At 40.4% G+C, this 18987-nt stretch overlaps 1 protein-coding gene across 1 annotated transcript in view; it reads right to left on the bottom strand.

Moving 5' to 3' along the window:
- cacna1ab (calcium channel, voltage-dependent, P/Q type, alpha 1A subunit, b) overlaps positions 1-18987 on the bottom strand; it is a gene marked incomplete at its 5' end in the record, with an annotated part of 98515 nt that overhangs the window by 61434 nt on the left and 18094 nt on the right. The window contains 15 exon segments of the mRNA XM_008302210.1: positions 451-557; positions 948-1015; positions 1201-1321; positions 2253-2325; positions 2432-2563; positions 3451-3563; positions 5333-5445; positions 7779-7976; positions 8476-8568; positions 9036-9080; positions 9208-9323; positions 9448-9551; positions 11357-11544; positions 12837-12989; positions 13305-13396. Of these exon segments, the coding sequence (XP_008300432.1) occupies positions 451-557; positions 948-1015; positions 1201-1321; positions 2253-2325; positions 2432-2563; positions 3451-3563; positions 5333-5445; positions 7779-7976; positions 8476-8568; positions 9036-9080; positions 9208-9323; positions 9448-9551; positions 11357-11544; positions 12837-12989; positions 13305-13396 (1716 nt within the window).

Here is an 18987-nt window from a genome sequence, read left to right as displayed (position 1 = left end):
TACAGACTGTCCGCCTCTCGCTCTTCTTCACTTCACAAAGCCCAGAATCTGTTCCTTTCACTCTCAGAACAATCGCTTAATCATGTTTTAGAGGACGAGAATAGGGAGAGCGTGATGTAGTGTGTCTGTGTGTGAGCATCGTGTGTACATGAATGCACGCCAATCAGAAATGTTCAGAACGACAGCTCTGCCTGAAAAACCGCATCTCGGATTGTGCCTGTTCTGTGTGTGTGTAACGCAGTTATCTGGAAAAAAAAGAACGTAAAATAGACCTTTGTAAGTGTGTGTTAACGTAGCAGATGGATGTGAAGGTTTTTATACACCAGCATGTGCATGTTTGTGTATTTAGGGTTGTGTTTGTGTCCATATTGTCTGTATTGTTTTGTTGCATTTACTCATATTTTCGAGGAATGCTGCAGTGTTTGATCATGTGGAGATGTGTGTACTTACGCAGCAATAGACAAGTTAGCAGCGGACAGCGGGCTGACCTCCGCCACCTCTTTTGCCTTCTGTAGTGCTGTCTTCTGATTGGCTGCCTCCTCTTGTTCCTCCTCGTCCTATTGGAGCAGAAGTTCTTGATTTAAATGTTAATGCTCTGGCATAGATAATAATGCATCTACACGTTATAAAGGAAGACAAAACACGAAACAAAAAAGCATTTGAAGTCATATCAGTCAATCTTTTGGCTACCTAGGGGCAGGAACAACAAGCTGAAAACACAACTTTTACATGTTATATGGCCTCACAAAGCTGGCAAGTCCCTTTTTGTTACTGCTGGAAGATGAAACCAATAAGAGCCTTTAGATAAAATATCTAAAGAACAACATGCTAGTTCTCTGTGAGCAAAACATGTTAAATTATACACAGGCATTTGATCCTAAATATAAAGAAATCTGTGCAGCTTCACAGCAACAAGCTGAATTGCTTTTTCTGGAGTGATCCTATACCTTGGTAAGCTCCTGGGCGTTGGCCAGATTGTCCACAGCGATGGCCAAGAAGACATTCAGCAGAGTGTCTGTGGTGGTAGAAGTTAGGGAGAAACACTGATGCTGGGAGAAGTAGAGAGGAAGCTCAGAGTTTCTCAGAAAGAGCACCGTAGGGAGGAGAGATGTTGCGTTGCAGATACAAGAAAGGAACCAGATACATTAATGCATGTTGTGCAATTGAGTATATGTATAAAATAGTGCAAATGGAGGATACAGTTGCCAAAGAGTGTGAGGACAATAAAGAAGATAGAGAAGACCATTCCTTTGTCATTCACACCTCCCTGGGACTCAATGCCATCGTACATCACCATGTTCCAGTCCTCTCCTGTCAGGATCTACAGACACAGAGAGTGGTGACGGGTTTCATAGACTTAGGGATCACAAAAACAAAATAGCAAAGGAACTAAAAACATCTGGAATTGAAATGAATTTATTAAAACAAAGAGATGTTTTTAAAGAAAACTGTAAATTCACTGTGTTAACCTTTAGTCATTTACTATTTAATAGTTTTTTTTGACAATGAATGAGGGAATCAGCAACATCTGTTCATTTTCACTCCTATCTTTTCACCTTGTCTCTACTAAAACATATCCTTACGACATGAGTGACGACTCGCAATCAATTAAATACATCACTTTAATTTTCAAAAACAGATTTTTATGAGAGCCCACCCCAAAAACAATGCCTTATATATAAGTCACTGCAAATAAAGCCATTAAATGTCCTCTATCGTAAAGATACCTCTGGCACACTGATGCATCAGCATACATGCACACACAGTCAGTCAGAGACAAAACAGCAACACAATTTGCTTGTAACAAAAGCTGTCTTTCTAGCTCAGTGCTGAGAACACAGAAACATGGAGACCGCAGTCACAACTGAACAAGTCAGCTGACAAAAACTGATGTCGTGACAACAACGGGCTTCATTAAATTCCATTCTTTCAAAGCAGTTCAAGTTTGCTGAAAATGTACATGAGTATGTATGAGTGTGCTGGCAGTCATGGATGGAATACAGTAATTCATGGTGTCCAGTTTGCAAAAGACCAGATCATTCAGCTACACTGTAAAACGTATTTAACTGAATGAATTTATCTCCGTAAATACTGGGGGGGAAAAAAGGTCATAAATCTGAAGCTGATGGTACGCAGATAGCTCTGTGTTCAGGGAGATTATGTGTTTGTCTTTTGTGGCGGGCTAGATCATATCAATACTAACTTCTTTTTTTACAGAACCATAAATACACGTTCAACTCTTTATTTCCTACCTGAAACACTGTCATGATTGCCGCTGCAAAAGTATCAAAGTTAGTGGGCGGGGTTCCAATTTCAAAGTTAAATCTGAGAAGAAATAAAGAAAACGTCATTAGTCACATACGCAAAACAAGACAGATACGGATTAAATACTCAGAATCGAGCTTATTTTTAAGTTTGCATTGATACTGACTGTCCTCCAAACAGCTGCATCCCCAACAAGGCAAAGACCACGATGAAGAGGAAGAGGAGGAAGAGCAAACTGACAATGGACTTCATGGAGTTCAGCAGAGACACCACCAGGTTTCGAAGAGGAGCCCAGTATCTGCGGAGGAGAAATGTATGAGTAAGAAGAAGGCCTCTGAAGGAGCAATGAAAGAGGAGCAAAACTGGGAACAAATGAGAAAGGCAGAGAAGATGAGAAAGTAAAGTAAGAGAGATGAAAAGAGACAGGATGGAGGGCAGTGATGGAGGATAGGTGGGACTAAAAACATCAAGGGAGATTAAAAGAAACATAAAACAGATTCCTAACATAAGTGCATTGAACTGTATGTATTAACAAATCCTGCTACTATCTATTTCTTATTAGTTTAGATAATTATGTCACAGTTTCTGGGACAGTAAACTTCAGGCCCAACATAGATTTAAGATCGAGCAGAGCCTGGTCACATCTGTTTAAACCTAAATAGATTGAAGCTGAGCATCCCAGCTCCGATTAAAAGACAGTAACCATAGTGCTAACTAACATATTGCCCTATACAGGAAGTTATTAAACCCCATTGACCATCACCTCAAATACACATGACATATTTTTCATTCCATTATCTTAACATTACATAACCAGACATCCCCACTGAGATTTTAAGTCTCCTCTTCAAGTGAGAAGTGTCCAAATGAGCGGCGTCGTGACAAGCAGGAAAGTTAGCATGCAAACAAAACAGAACTATGTGCATGAGCCAAAACCAATTAAAATCTCTCCTGAAGAGAGCGTCAAACAAGTGTCAAAGTGCTAAAGCATCAAAACTGTTTAGATGTTACACCAGCGAGAAGATTTTCAGTCAGAAACACCAAAATCTCCTTCAAAGCGGCGCCGCAACCTGTCATCACGATCCTCATTGTCGTCACTGTCGTATTTGTGCATGAGCGAGCTGATGGAAGCGCATGCATATGTAAGAGGGTGAGTGTTTGAGAATGACAGACAGAGAAACTTACTTGGTGACTTTGAAGATGCGGAGCAGTCGCAGAGCTCGGAGCACACTGATTCCGAAAGATGTGCCTGGTTTAATGGTGGCCCACACAACCTCGAAGATACTGCCCACGATTACCTGCACGCACACAGACAATGCAACACAATCAATCCTGTGGAGTATATTCAGCAGCTAGTTAGTATTTATTGATTAGAAGCTAAAACAAAAAACAAAAAAAACCCCACATACAACTGATAATCCCTGGTCACGGCATAAGAGACACGACTATTATATTTATGTTTTACTTGTGCTTGCCGTTAAAGACTAAAAATCTTTAATCCTTCTATCCAAAGTCCAGGACAAAACTCCACTGAATAAGCCAGAGGAGTACATCTTCACTACTGACAGTTAAAACACAACATATTAAAATACACAACACACAGATGTATTTCACAACAGGGCATAGACTTCAACTTTTTGGGGCCAATACTGATGACAATACCTATATTTTGGATTTTTAAAATTATGTTATTGATTAATTAGGTCATTATAAATAAATAATATTTCAAATGTATAAATAAAAAAAAACATGTGCGACATTAACTGAATTATATATCTGAGCTTGAACAAAACCTTTTCATGTTGCATGTTTTATTCTTGTCTAATTTCTAGACAGCTCAATGTTCACTAACGAGGAATTAACTTTATATTAAGGAAACTCAATATGAACATAAATAAGGTTCATTGCAAAATGTCCTGTCCTCTCCACTGGACCATTTAGGCTCTACTCTTAACAAGCCAGCACTAAAATGTATGCTACATGTTTGTTTCTAACCATTATTTCAGTGCATTTAACAATTATAAAGCATCTTTTCTTGCTTATCAAAATGTTATCTTGTATAAAATATGGCTTTTAATGTATATCGGTCACTTACTCACGACTCACTTCGCCAAGACATGAATATCGCCCGTTTGCTCTAAACTTTCAGGGGAAACTTTCTACTGTAAGGAGGGAAACTAGACTTTCACATTTTAATTTTTGTAAATGACTGGAATTGTTTGTTGCGACGGTTGTGCTGTGGACCAATAAAGAAAACGACGAAGAAAGAAAAAACAATAAAGAGGAACCAAACTGTCTGTGGTCAGGTTTAACGTGTCCACCACTTCAGTGATGCATTGTTACACCCTGGAGGACGCTTCTGTATCTTCATCAATCAGCAATGTTTTGCACACTGTTCTTCAGGATTAAAAAATGACTAAAGCTTTGACAAATTGTTTCATAAACAGCAAGATAATGAACTCAAACTCTGTTTGCAGCGACTTTAAACATCCAGTTCTCTTCTACTCTGACTGGCAGCAACTGATGTTTATGAAGCTCCTGCAGCCATGGAAGCTTTGTGAAATAACCACAGAGCCTTTTCAGTTGAGTTTAGATGAATAATCATCACAATGTATAATATATATCTCTCTCTACATATATTTCTAAATATAAATCCAAAATCTAATTGATGCAATTAATTACACAAATAGCAAAAAACTCCACGTAAGAGCAGGAGTATTCAGAGCCAGATGACTGAACACGGTGTTGCATGTCAGCATGTAATCTGAAGTAATGAGCCAGTAAGCCTCAGCAACAATCTCTGCATGACAAATTAATGCACAGTTATTGCACATTTAGTGTAAAAGCGCACTTGTGACAAAAGCAATGCTGAATCATTTTGTTGCAGGACAACATGAGAAAAATCTATTTCTCAAATGTGATGATTAAATGGAGTGTTGGATTTGTCGACAAAACCTGATAGTTATGAGCTGAATTTGTTTTGTTTTTTTTCACTTAGTCACAGTGTGTGTGTGTGTGTGTGTGTGTGTGTGTGTGTGTAGGTGTGTGTGTGTGTGTGTACACTCACCACACAGTCAAAGCAGTTGAATGAGGAGTGGAAGTAGGGCTGGATGCCCAGACCATACATCTTGATCAGCATCTCAGACATGAACAAACCGAGGAAAATAAACTCTGCATAGACTGGAAGGAGAAGGAGAGAAGGAAGGTAAGGAGAGAAGGTGAGGATAAAGAAAATAGGAGGTATTTCGTGCAAAAGAGAAAGCAGGGATGAGGAGATAGGAGCAGAGAGTGAAATAAATGTGTGGACAGAGAAAGGTGAAAATGAGAGAAAGTGAGGTCACAGAGGGGAAAGAAAGAGGCGGAGAAGAACAAAATCAGATAACAAAGACAGAGGAAACAGGGAGAAGAGGGGAGGGTAGGGGAGGTAAAACAAAAGGGAGGGAGGGATGCGAGAGTGAGGGAGAGACGAAGAAATAAGTGGAAGTCAATAGTGGTGTGAGCCCAGCGGTGTATGACAGTGTGGTGATGAATGGACTCCATCAGCAACTACAGCTTCATATGCTAATGCCACTGGACACCGACCAGAGACAGCGAGCTGCTTGTACCGAGGGCTCTGTGTGTGTGTGTGTGTGTGTGTGTGTGTGTGTGTGTGTGTGTGATGTCAGCAGCAAGTCTGCATCTTAAACTAAAATAAAGAACGAAATAATGTCAGTCAACTTAAACTCCAAAACCAGACTGTGAATTATAACATCAATATGGAGTAGACACAACTTCTTGCTTTCCTGAGCCTAAACTTTAGGAATTGTATTTCAGTTAACCCTCTGAACTCGCAGATGTAGGCTTAAAATGATGATTATTTTATCAAAATAACTTAATTCTACATGTCTCATTTGAAAAACACCCCGCATAAAATAATTTAAAAAAAAACCCCTGCACTTCTTGGCACCACTGTGAAGCTCGTGAAATTTAATAAATCAGCTGCGACCAAAAGTCACAAGTGTGGACCAAATGTACGTAAAATGTTTATAGTATGTAGAGTGACCTTTTTATCCACCATCGTTTAACACTTGTGGGCACTTGGGAAACATGTTAGTTGTATGTTGATTCTAGATTTTTTCAATTGTCGTAAATTAAAAAAAAAAAAAAATCCAACTTTTATTTTGTCGTTTTCTATAATTTATGTCATTATAACTTTGTTACGCTGCACAGAAGGCATTTTTTGAAGTCGCTCTACTTCTAGCCATGGCTGTACTGCCTGGGGAGCTGCTGGGAGTTCAGAAGGTCAACGGACAACAGTGAACATGATGTTGATGTCTTGCACTTGAAATCCTAAAAGTGCATTTCTTCTCAGCAAACACTTTAAAGCTGCCACCACCGGCTATCAAAACAGAATCAAGGCAGGTACATAGGAGAAGTTTGTACCATTTAAAAGAAAGCACATTGTATTCCAGAAAATTGTGCAGGACCAGACAGTGTTTGGTTAATAGAGAAAACACACCATGTTTCTGCTATTTAAAGGAGTTAAAATTGTAAATGCTTTGTTTGCATGTGTGGGAGGAAACAGTAGATTTGAAGTGTAAAAAGATGATTCAGGTTGGGACGAAGTGAGAGTGGGCAGCGGCGGTGATTAAAGACCAGTGGAATATGGTACATGTGGCTGCAGATGTTCATGTTGAATTTTGCATCCTTTAGGCAAAGTCAGTCCAAACAAAACACACACATAGTAAATGTATATTATCAAACAAGGCATACGCTGTAACAGTAGAAAATGTACACCACAGTAAATTATCCTAATCAATCTCTCCATTTATTTCTTCTCTCTCTTTGTTGGGAATTGGCCCTTAATGATTGTCAATAATATATTGACACTCTGAACATGAACATTCACTTTTTAACTGAGCCACAAACTGTAAACTTCAACTTTCTGACATTCCTTTAACTAACCATGTGTGGTGCACTGCTCCTTCAAAAAAATAAACAACTGAAAAATCTAAGCTTAAAATCTATGTTTCATCAAAAACACTTTCTCCTATAAAATTCCTTGATGTGATGAATCATGTTGATTTCCGATTTGTGTAAAATCAATCAGAGAAATGTATTTATTTTTTCTTTTAATGGGATTTGTCATATTGTAACTGTTTTAATGGACATTTTGGAGTTGTCTCTCCTTCTAGCCATGGTTGTGTTACTCCCATTTTGGTGTAGGACTTTATATTGATGAGCCCACAGTCTGTAAAAATGTGACAGGATCAAAAGACAACCAGAAGCTGTTTGAGGGTTCAGAGGGTTACGATCCTATCTTGGGTGCTGGTGTCAGTCAGTGTGCAGTCAGCATCTTTGTCTGCGACCTTGTAAAGGAGGTAAAGTTCCTGAGTTTGTCAGAAGGTTCCTGGAAAAGCTGATGTTGTAGTGTGTACACAAGTGTGTTACATAGACTATCTAATATATCTGGTATGTATGCATGTGTGAATGTGTACCAGTGTGAATCCAGTGTTTCCTGCACGTTTACTCACAGAGGAAGTCAGAGAGCAGTTCAGGCTGGTTGTAATGCACCGCAGCCACACACATGGTGTTGAGGCCCACCAGGCAGAGCACCGTCCAATAGAAAGCCTGCGTCTTCACTATCTTGCGGATGAAGAATCGCAGCCGTCGCTCTTTCTTACTGTAATTGGAGCCCTCCTTACCGCTCTTAATACTGGAGCGTGCAAAACCTACGAGAAAAGAGGGAGTCAAGATGCTGTATGTTTGAATTTGACTGATTTAATTTTCATTTTAGGACTCATCAACACCCCCAGTGTGGAAAATATAAAACTCATCCTTAACTTAAGATGACATAAGACTAAATTAGTCTTTCTCCCCGACTCCTTTACAGCCCTTGGCTTTTCTGTTAACTTTCCCAATTTACAAAGAGCAACATGTCAGCAGTGGGATGCCAACATTTTTCTGAAACTGGCCTAGTGTTGTAGAATTTATGGCATTTCCTGTTTTTACATTTCGGACCTAGAATATCCTGAAACCTTATATTATGTTGTTTCTTGCTGCAGCAGTCCTCACAGTTAACAAGTCTGGATAAGAAACTTCTCACCTTCACACATGACTTGGACTATGCAGCTGAAACGACTTGTGTGAATGAGCTTTAAAAACATTTCTTTACCCTCATAAGCTTCCATCCCCAGCATACCGTCTTATCCATCCCTCTGTTTTTCTTACCTACTGCGTCCCCTATGTTGTCCTCGCCTTCCTCAGGGTTCAGCAGCTCTGTCTTGTTGTTTTTGGTTTTGATGGTTGGCCTTCGCCTCGAACCTAGCAAGAGAAAAGAGAAAAAAAGAGAATTGTTTCTTCATCTGCCTATCTCTCAAATGTCGCTTTCTCACCCTTCCCACAGAGTCTGTCACTTGCTGGTGTACTGTGGTAAATTCCACATTTACACATTCAAATGAGCAGTTCTAAAATTGCTTGGCATTGTTAGCTAAAGCACCGCTAAAACTTGTAACAAACCAGCTCGTTAGAATTGTGTTTTGAGATTTTTGTTCATATTTTGTCTTACATACATTTCTTGTACTTTTATTTATTCACTAGGGGCATTAGTTGCATAGAAGCCATGCATTGCTGCTTATTTGAACAAATCTAACGTCTTCTTGTGACCTAAACATACACTGCGAATGCCAATCCATCATTTGCTTAATCTCTATTCTCCACATACTGTAGCTCAAACTCTACACTTCCTTTCAGTACAGCTATGCACAGAGCAAGTAAAGACATGTCGTTACCATCAAAGTTCCCTGTGGCGTCTTCCTCAGCCAGAATCACCTCCTCTGTATGAATAAAAAAAAAACAAGATGTTAGTGCATCGTGTCAGGATTTGGTTGGTTTTGCCAACCTTCAGCATGTGTACAGGAGCAGTGTGTGTCAGAGCGAGTGTGTTTGTCAGTGAGCACTGACCTGCTTTGCAGATCCACTCCAGGTATCCGTTGAGCTCTCTCTCAATCTGCTGCTGCCGCCTCAGCTTGAGGAACTCGCTCCTGTTCTCCACTCGCTCTCTCTCTTTGGCAAATTCACTGTGGGAACATTTGTTCAGTTTTACTCTGCTCATTTTTTTTGAAAGAACAAAGCAGAAAATCACAGAAAGCATACAGAAGTTTACAGTGTTGTGTTGTAACAAAATAAAGAAGAGGACGATACCCTGAGAGTACACCCAGCACCAGGTTGAGCATGAAGAAGGAGCCGATGATGATGAGGGGGATGTAGTACATCCAGTTCCAGGCGCTGCCCTCCACATCGTTGCTCTGCAAGAGACACACACCACGTCTTATTACTGATCTCGTAATACATATAAATGTGTAGGTTCTACTGCTCTAATCAGGACTGGTGATGACCTGACCAGAACAAGTGTTGAATTTTTTATGTGCTATTCTTAATCGTGTGTGTTCTGACACTGCATCGGGCACGGACCACATTTCTCAGTCTAACATAGCGTTTTTGAGGGTACATAATTTCATTTGTTTTGCTCTAAATAATCCTTTTACCAACTGGCACCGAGCACCTACTGGTGGAATTGTCTGCAAGAAATCTTGAAGTTAAAGAGGCCTTGTGACGTTTACAGACACAAAAGTTAAGTTTGCATTTATTGTTCCTCACCTAAACATAAGGTGTGAATCCTCGAGGTGTAACAAACATTTGCAAAGCCAGCTTAGTGAATATTTTATATATCGTATTAGGTAAATACATGTCTGTATTTCTTTTTTGTTGCCTTTTTGTGGCATGACTTTGTTGGCATGTCACTGCCACAAGAAGTATCGTGTGTTATTATTTCATTTTATTATTTTAAAAACTATTTAATATACAATTGTGTCCAGCTCAGGCAGTTAATATTTTCTCAGTTGTGATCTCTGTGACTCCTGACTGTATTGTGTGTGATTTGGAATCTTGATTTTTAATCTGAGCTCTTGCAAACCTCAACTTTCATCGGACCACTTGATTCATAAAAAACTAACTGAAGCCACCGAAATAGACCGTTCAACTTTTTCTATAATGCAAAAGATCCAAGGAGAGCTAAAGTACAGTATGTACATTATGCTGGCTCAGACGTGACCCATTTTCTAACTTAAAGCCTGACCTGGATGCAGAGAAGAGTTCGTGTTTGCAATTAGAAACAACAACATAAAGACACAAACCATGTCTGGTTTTGTGTTGTAGACATTTCTGCTTTCACAGACATTGATTGCAGCGAGGTGTCTGGTGACCAACAAAACTGTCCGACATGGTGTCACTTATTCCTTTCACTAAACAAACTCGACTGACAATCACAGAAAGCAGGTTACTGGAAAATATCATGTTTCTGTGAGCCGTGTAACGCGCTAATGGAACTATCAGCTGATTATTATCTGCTGCTGGACTGCCGTGTGCATGTGTTAGGTTTTATACTGCATGGTACAATGCAAGCAGCCCATTCTCTATTAAACTTTCATTGGTTTTCCTCCTGACTGCTTGTGTGAGTGTGGAAGTCAGCCTCCATCCATCAGAAAAGATGTTAAATATAGAGCGAGACGGACCAGAATAGAGAGTGGAAGAGAAGGAGGCGGAGAGGGAAGGAGAGCGACTCTGAAGGCAGGGAAAGGACAGATGAGAAGACGGATAAAGGAAGTCAAACAGATAATGATAACGATGAGGGAAAATGGCTTTTGGACAAATAAATGGTGTTTTGAATCAAATCACAAACTGCTTTATGCTTCATTTAGATAAATGAAATTTAAGCCAACCTCCAACCCCACCCACCCTATAGTAAGTCCTTCAGTGGTTTCAATGATACTAATACAAACCACACCAATGCAGACTATGGCATTATTGTAACACACTGCAGCCTCATTATTTTTTCCATTCATCTGGCTACTTGGCTAGTCCATACTCCTGCTTCCCCAAATACCTGTTTCTTCTGGGGGGGTTAGTGAAGCTTGTTTAAAGATCTGTACAATAAAAGTCAGATTTAATTGCGGGAGGAATAGGTCAGGTTGGCTTTGTTTCAACTTAGCTACATGATATGACATGATGTGTTAAATGCAAAAGTTTAGCTAAGCTGGTGAAGCAAACATACGTAGTAGAGCATGTCTGTCCATCCCTCCATGGTGATGCACTGGAAGACGGTGAGCACGGCGAACAGGATGTTGTCGAACTGGGTGATGCCGTAGTTGGGTCCAAGCCAGCCGTGTTTACACACCGTGCCATTCGGACACAACCGCGACGGCAACTCGTTGCCACATGGCAGTTCATCCACTACCTCTCCTGTTCAGACACAGACAGAGAAAGATCCACCTTTGCAGTGAAATACCAAAAGCAGTCATGTTGGGAACAGAAAGCAAAAGCTTAACAGTCAACAGTGTTACAACAGTGTTATCTGTTCGATAACGTAGACAAAATGTAAGACTCATTTCACAATGGACCTGTGGAACTGTTAAATAAAGGTGTAAGAAATGAAGGCTGCATTTCTTCGGCTTGCTGGTCCTTGGTTCCATGGCTCTGGGTTTTATACAGCAGACATTTTGACATTCAATACTACTTTAAAACTTTTACCTCCCCCTTCTGGCAGCTAGAGTAATTCTGATGTATGTCTTGATTGCTTTCATTTTAAGACTGCAATCCTTTCTTTGAACACTGCTTCCTCGGCTTTTCCACCATTTACCATTTGCTGTAGGCTACTCCCTGTCCATCTTTATGGTCGCTTCTTATACCTTTATCAACTGTAGGGTCACTGGGAGCTGGAGTCTATCCCAGCTGACTTGGGGTGAAGGCATGGGACACCCTGCACAGGTCACCAGTCTATCACAGGGCATTCCCCTGTTTTGTTCTGGCAAACCAATAGTTGCTAGTTGAAGTCAAACACACCACTACTGGTGCACCAGAGCAGGAAAGTCGCCACAGAAACCAGAACGCTGGTTGACAGTCGCCGACAGTCTTAGTCAGCATTGTATGACCTTGTTTGTCAGGGCTTACATGCAACATACATCGATTTATATCTAAAAATCTTGCACACTGGCTTTAAACCTCTCCAGTCATTGATTGACCCCCTGAAAACTCTTTGTGTCAAAGATGCATATTTAGAATTGTTTTATATAAATAATCCCTTCCTGTCTTAACATGGCTTAGATGTAACTCTACACTGTTGCTTCCTTCAGGATGTGCAGGTCTGAGAAACCCCTGCCTCTCTTTCCATGCAGCCCTCCACCACTTGCTGCAGCTCGAGCACCCCTGCTCATCCATGGCTCTGCTCAAATACTGTAAAACTACTCTATGCCACACAAATATTGTAAGACTGGATTAATTCAGCCAGACATGCTTGAACTAGAAACCAGTTCTGAAGTAGAATAATGGTTTGTTACACATGAAATGCTGATAGTCTGAATCTGTAACACTGTCATTGGCTCTGTCCTGTTCAAATGTCTTCATAATCTGCAAGGGTGTGACAATACTCACATCCTAAAACTGCAGCAGCTAAATGGAACTCAGCCATCATCATGTGGCTTTCTTTGTTTAACTGCTGTCAGCATCAATAGATCATTCTGTCACTTTTCTCTTACCTGTGTTTTCATCGTAGCAGGTGGTGTGGAATTTTCCCATGTAGAACTCCAGGCCGATGATGGCAAACATGAGGATGGCCACAAACAGCAGCAGGCCAATCTGCAGCAGGGGGATCATAGCCTTCATAATGGACTTGAGCACCACCTGCAGGCCTGGAGGACGGAGTCAAAAACAAACAGCCAGTTCTAGTTAGAGATTGTACTGAGGCCTGTTGCACTGTTCAAAGGCTGCTGATCACCGAGCAGTACATTAAAAATGAAAAAACAAAATCAACTAAGGGTCCAAAATTAAAATTTGCCATTTCAGGTTGAAGCAAATAAATGTATGGGTTCATTCAACTTGTTTGTTTTCTGTCCTCAAGTCATTTTTTTTAATATTAGCAGCTGCTGTGTAAGGTGAAAAAAACAAAATGTAATAAACAGTAACATGTCACACAAGGAAACAATATAAATAAGAAACACACTTACTGGGAATTCCAGACACCAGTTTAAGTGGTCGCAGCACTCTGACGGCTCGTAGCGTCCTCAGATCAAGCTGAGACCCCACTGACGACAAAATACTGCAGGGACACAGAGAAAACCAGGACCACCATGAGTGACAGAGAACATCTCTGAATACAATCAAATTTATTGAAGTTATTGAAGCTTTTGCCAGTTTATTAGGTACACCTTGCAAAAACCAATTAATTCTAATACAATGATTAAAAGGGTTATAATATTCAGTTTTGTATTCAGTGTTGCTTCAACTTTATGGTCATATTGGAGTGTTGCTGAGCTGTACGGTTCCACCTCGTTTATGTCTCTTTGTTTAAAGCAATAATGACATCACTTCCTCCAATCTCTTTCAGCAAAAGCTGAACATTACAACCTTAATGAATGGAGAATTTAGTTTTTGCTGGGTGTGCCTAATAAACTGGCAGCTGAGTGTACAAATAGCTGCAGCACTACTGTGTAGCACAATGTGCCAATGCAGATCACTGAGGCTACTGACACTGACATGTTCTGACAAAAGAAAGTGTCAACGGCAAAACTTCAGGCTTGGGCCAGATAGAATCACACAGTCTGGATTTACAGCTGGAAAACATTTAGAGAGACACGGAACTAGCCAAGACTAAAAATAAGGTAGAAAAAAAGAATTAAAAATAAATGAACCAAGAGCTGACTGAACTTTTCAGACACAAAACTCACCAGTCAGTTTCTAAGAACACACACAAGTATGAAACTAATAACATATCTTATGTGAACTTAAATTTCATTGGAATTCTAAATGTCATTGATAAAAGACCAGAAGCATGTTTCTATGGTTTTAAGGTCTGCATGATCGGCATGATTTTTTTTGCTGCTCAAATATTTAAAACTATCCATCCATCCATCCATCCATCATCTATACACCGCTTAATCCTCTCTAGGGTCACAGGGGCTTGACCTATCCCAGCTGACTTAGGGTGAAGGCAGAGGACACCATGGACAGGTCACCAGTCTATCACAGGGCTACACTTAGAGACAGACAACCAAGCACACTCACATTCACACCTACGGACAATTTAGAATCACCAATTAACCAATTTTGACTTTGTGGGAGGAAGCCGGAGAACCTGGAGAGAACTCACGCTGCATGGGGAGAACATGCAAACTCCACACAGAAAGATCTTGGGTGTCCTCACTGGGATGCGAACTGGCGACCTTCTTGCTGCGAGGCAACGGTGCTAACCACCGCGTCACCTATTTAAAACTATTACGACAATAATTAGGGATAATAACGTTGATGTTCATGAAAGTTTATGAAAATAATCCCTATGTTCCCTGAAATGGCTTAAATGTAACTCCACACAGTTGTTTCCTCTGGAATGATAGATGTAGTCCCCACCTCTCTCTCCACCCAAACCTCCCCTCTCTTGCAGCTCGAGCACACCAGCTCACCTACAGCTCTGCTCACTCAATGGGAAGTTGTAACACTGGAGTCATCCAGACATATATGTGTGAACTGTAAACCAATTCTGAAGAAGAAGAATACAAGTTGACAGGAGAGGCTCCTTTAGTTTGCTGTGCATGAAACCCTGGAAGTCTGAATCCACCTTTTTAAGACTGTCACCTGTAAACTGCAGTTTCAAAGTGGAAATGCTCCACCATGGCTTGTTTCACTCATGTGTCTTGCATCATATAAGACATAAAAAACAAGACACCATATGAGCATGTCAACAAGGTAAAAAACAAACATGTTGTTCTTTACAGGGGTCTTACATAAATAAACAATTACTAGATGTCAATCTTACAACAATGCTTGTGAATGTGAATTCAGTAACAAGATGTCTGCTGTGGCTGCCACACATGTTGTGACGGCTTTTTATGTGTTTTTAGTGTGCAGGACTGTGTGTGCGCGTGAAGCTCTGGTGTAAAGTCAGCCAGAGACAGGTTGGAAAATTCCATTCTCAGTCTTGTACGGGGGCGGAAGGCAGGGTCTGTCCAACAGGAGAGGGAGGGTGAAGTGTGGGGGCGTTCAGAGGGGATGCTCTGAGAAGGAGGAGAGAGACGAGGGGAGGAGCACGACACATGGCAAGACCTGACTTTGAGCCAGACATCTGATGGTAAAAAAAAAAATTAGAACTATTTTTTGTTTTAAAGCTCAAATACCTCAAACATAACTCCTTTGAGGTAATTTCACTTACTGTAATTGCACAGTTATTGGATATAAAAGACCACACAGATTGTCACATAGCCTCAATTTCTTGCCTTTCTGTGCAACTCTGTGTGTGTGTGTGTGTGTGTGTGTAATCCTTCATACTTGTTGGACATTCAAATTGGAAGACCCTCCGTTAAGCACAGGAGACAGTCAATATATGGATCTCAGTCTATTGGTCTTATTAGTTACGATTCCCACAAATGCACTTTTACACTTCATCTTCCTTTTCATCCCAGCAACTGGTCACTTCATGGGTTCCAAAGATTTTTCCCACTAGTGTCCATAGCAACAGCCGATTTTCATTTTGGCAAATCTGCAACTTGTGAGTAATTAAAAGAATGCAGTTTTGCAACAGCTCTAATTCAGTCGCACCATACTTGATATACTGCAATGTATATTGGCACGATGCTTTAATGTATGCAGTAAATTGTTGTGTTGTAGATGTATGCAACACTAAAAACCCTGCTTCATTGTATTCTTAAATAAAATTTCAAAATAAATGTGCTTTTCACCACACAGACACAAAGGGACAACAAGGCAACTTGCAAAGCAGCTTCTATTTAATTTGTGTATTTAACATGATGTAGTCAATGCCTGGAACTGCCCAAAAAGAAGCAGAAATTTAAGTAAATCACAACAATAGCAGCAGATGCAGAGAAAGCAAATTTTCCCCTGGCAAAATTTGGCATCTGAATCACATCCCCTCCATTGCTCTCTCCATTCCAGCCTCCCTTGTCTTCACTCTACCCCCTCCTCCATCCCTCTCCAGGTTGGTTGCTAATTCCAGTAAGAGGTCATTTATTAACAGACACGGCACCGGCAGCCAAGCCCTTCATTCCCTCAATGGCTTTTTAACTGCCACGGCTAAAGGCCATGCTGCAGATCTGAAAAGACTGGACCTCAGCAAAATAAGCAAACTGCCTCAGTTTGGCATGATCTCTGCGTAAATGACAGCAAACAACAACACAAACTACCAGTCTAGCTTAAAATGTGTGAATTCAAAATCTACATTGCAATTTTTTATTTAACTGTAATCCGACATTTCGCACACATTTCCAGCAAATTTGAACTAATGTCGCACTGATTTTGCTCACATTCCTGTCCGTCTGATGTTGTGTAACATTTAAAGGGAAATTTCAAGTTGATGTAGAACATTTCCACAACATAGTTTTGCTGCAAGTCATGTTTTTTGTGAATTTCTCTATCTAGCATCTAATCTATTTTTAGGAAGCTTAATGGTTTTCTCTTTGCACCAATTGCAGCTCCGGCGCTTGGACCATTAAAGCCTCCGATAAATTTTCAGTTTCACAGAGTTAGATTATGCATGAAGAAGTAAATGGATGAATCAAGAGAGCAAAGGGCCTGTTTGTTTTGATACCTTGAATGTGAGTTCTGACTTTTCTGCCTTTCCATCTCTCTGTCTGTCATTTATTCTCTCGCCTTTTGCCCTCTGTTTATTTTTGCGCCATTTCAATGCAATCTTTTTTTTTTCTCTCTCTCTCTCCTGTACATCTCATTTAAGGGTGAATGCAGAGCTTCAATATTCATCCGTGCGAAACGGCAACCACCCGCTTCTGCCAGACAAACCATAGCTCCAGGATGCAGTCACCCCTGGCAACGGCTGAGCCTGCCCACAGTGCATGAAGGTGGCCAGTAGAGGGAGCAGCGACTATGCTGCCGGTTGTGGCAGGGATGGAGGGATGGGGTGGACGGGGGGGAGGTGCTCGGAGGATTGTTAGAAGAGACAGAAGCAGGGGAACAACTGTGTGAGTGTAAAGGGTAAGAGTTACAAAGATGGAAAGGAAGAAAACTGAGCTGAAGAGGAAAGGATGGCAAGAGAGAGACACTAAATACGGATACGGGATGATTTAGGATTACCGTGACGACCACTGTGATTGGATTATTATCATGACTTTGCTGGAATCTTTCAAGTAGTTAAAAAGGCACCAGCAAAAGCATCAAAAAACAACTTATATTTCTCAAAACAGCCAATTAGCCAAAATATCCATCCATCCATCCATGCATTATCTATACACCGCTTAATCCTCACTCGGGTCGCGTGGGGGCTGGGGCCTAGCCAAAACATCAATAACCTTTTTTTTTAAAATGTCTCAGTCTGTGCAATGTATATCAACACGTCTGAAAATTAAGGACAAGAAAAGTGCTCTTTCAAACCAAATGGGTATATTAGCATTTTATCGATCTTGAGGAAAAACTCACTTTCATTAAATGGAAAACTATAGCGTAATACATTTGGAGTTGCTTATGATGTTAGCCACATCAATTCTGGACTTTAAGAAACAAAAAATATAAGATAAAATAATCCCTTATTATCACTGAATCGAAGAAACATTCACAAGGCCAACAGCTAAGTTAGCTTCAATAATGTTAGCATTCCTCCAGCTAAGCTAAGCTAAGTTTGATTTCCAAAATCACTGCTTGAAATCTCTTATACTTTCCCAGTTACTATTGGTGATGTTTTTATCATTTAATTATTGACAGCTATTGACTTTTGACAAGGACATTTTTTTTGCTGGTGTTGTTTGCTAACGCTAATTAAGCTCTTTGTACTTAAACTATTGTAGCTTGCACAGTCCAACCTTGCACTCATGAGCGGATATATACGTGTCTCTGTAAGCTATGTGCAAGAATATGTGCTAAATATATAGTGATTATGTGGGAAAAGTGCCGAAATGTCTTCATTTGAATGTTTAAAGCTGTATTATAAGCAGAAATCTGGAAAAGTTAAAGCTCTGAGATACGGCTATAAAGTATATTATGATGAAATGTTTCTACAGATATTGATTATTATTGATAATTCTAATTCATCACAGTTTGGGTTTAAGACAACACCACCACAGCATGTCTGACTGTCTCCTCAATTTTCAGAGTCCTGCCCCGTCTAATATATGATTGCTTGAAAAGGAGCGACAGAAAAGTAATCAAGTAAATGACAAGTCTATGCTGACTTACATGTATTTGGGGTATGTCACAAACAAACATAATCTAGCAGAGAACATGGTTCCCTCAAATAATAATAGGAAATGTAGTTCAGTTGTATAAAACTGTGATTTTCAGGAAACTGGGTTACCAGCGTGGACTGGGTATCACTGTGCATGCTCTCCAAGAACAGGAGTCGTCTGGAGTTTGCTGTTTCGGTGGAGGCTGTGAAGGACACAGATCCATGGGTATTTTTTGACTTTGAAGCAAGCCCCCACAACTGCAGCCTCCACAAAGGGAGGTCTATGGGCACAGACTCGTGCATCTCGGGACATCTGCACGGAAGCCAGGAGGAGAGCGATGGAGGACTAAGAGGCTCCATTATGGAGGACAGGCCAAGAACAGAGCACGCTTGGGGTTCATGCAACCAAAGTTAAGTATTCGTCTTCATACCAGTTTGTATCGGAGGCAACTAAAACTACAAAACATTGTCCAACTTTTTTACTACCATTATTGATGAAGTTACCTATC

The sequence above is a fragment of the Stegastes partitus genome, unplaced genomic scaffold, assembly GCF_000690725.1.
Source record: "Stegastes partitus isolate 25-593 unplaced genomic scaffold, Stegastes_partitus-1.0.2 Scaffold1776, whole genome shotgun sequence".
Lineage (NCBI taxonomy): Eukaryota > Metazoa > Chordata > Actinopteri > Pomacentridae > Stegastes > Stegastes partitus.
The sequence above is the reverse complement of the archived record's forward strand: the minus strand, read 5'-3'. Positions and strand labels throughout refer to the sequence as shown.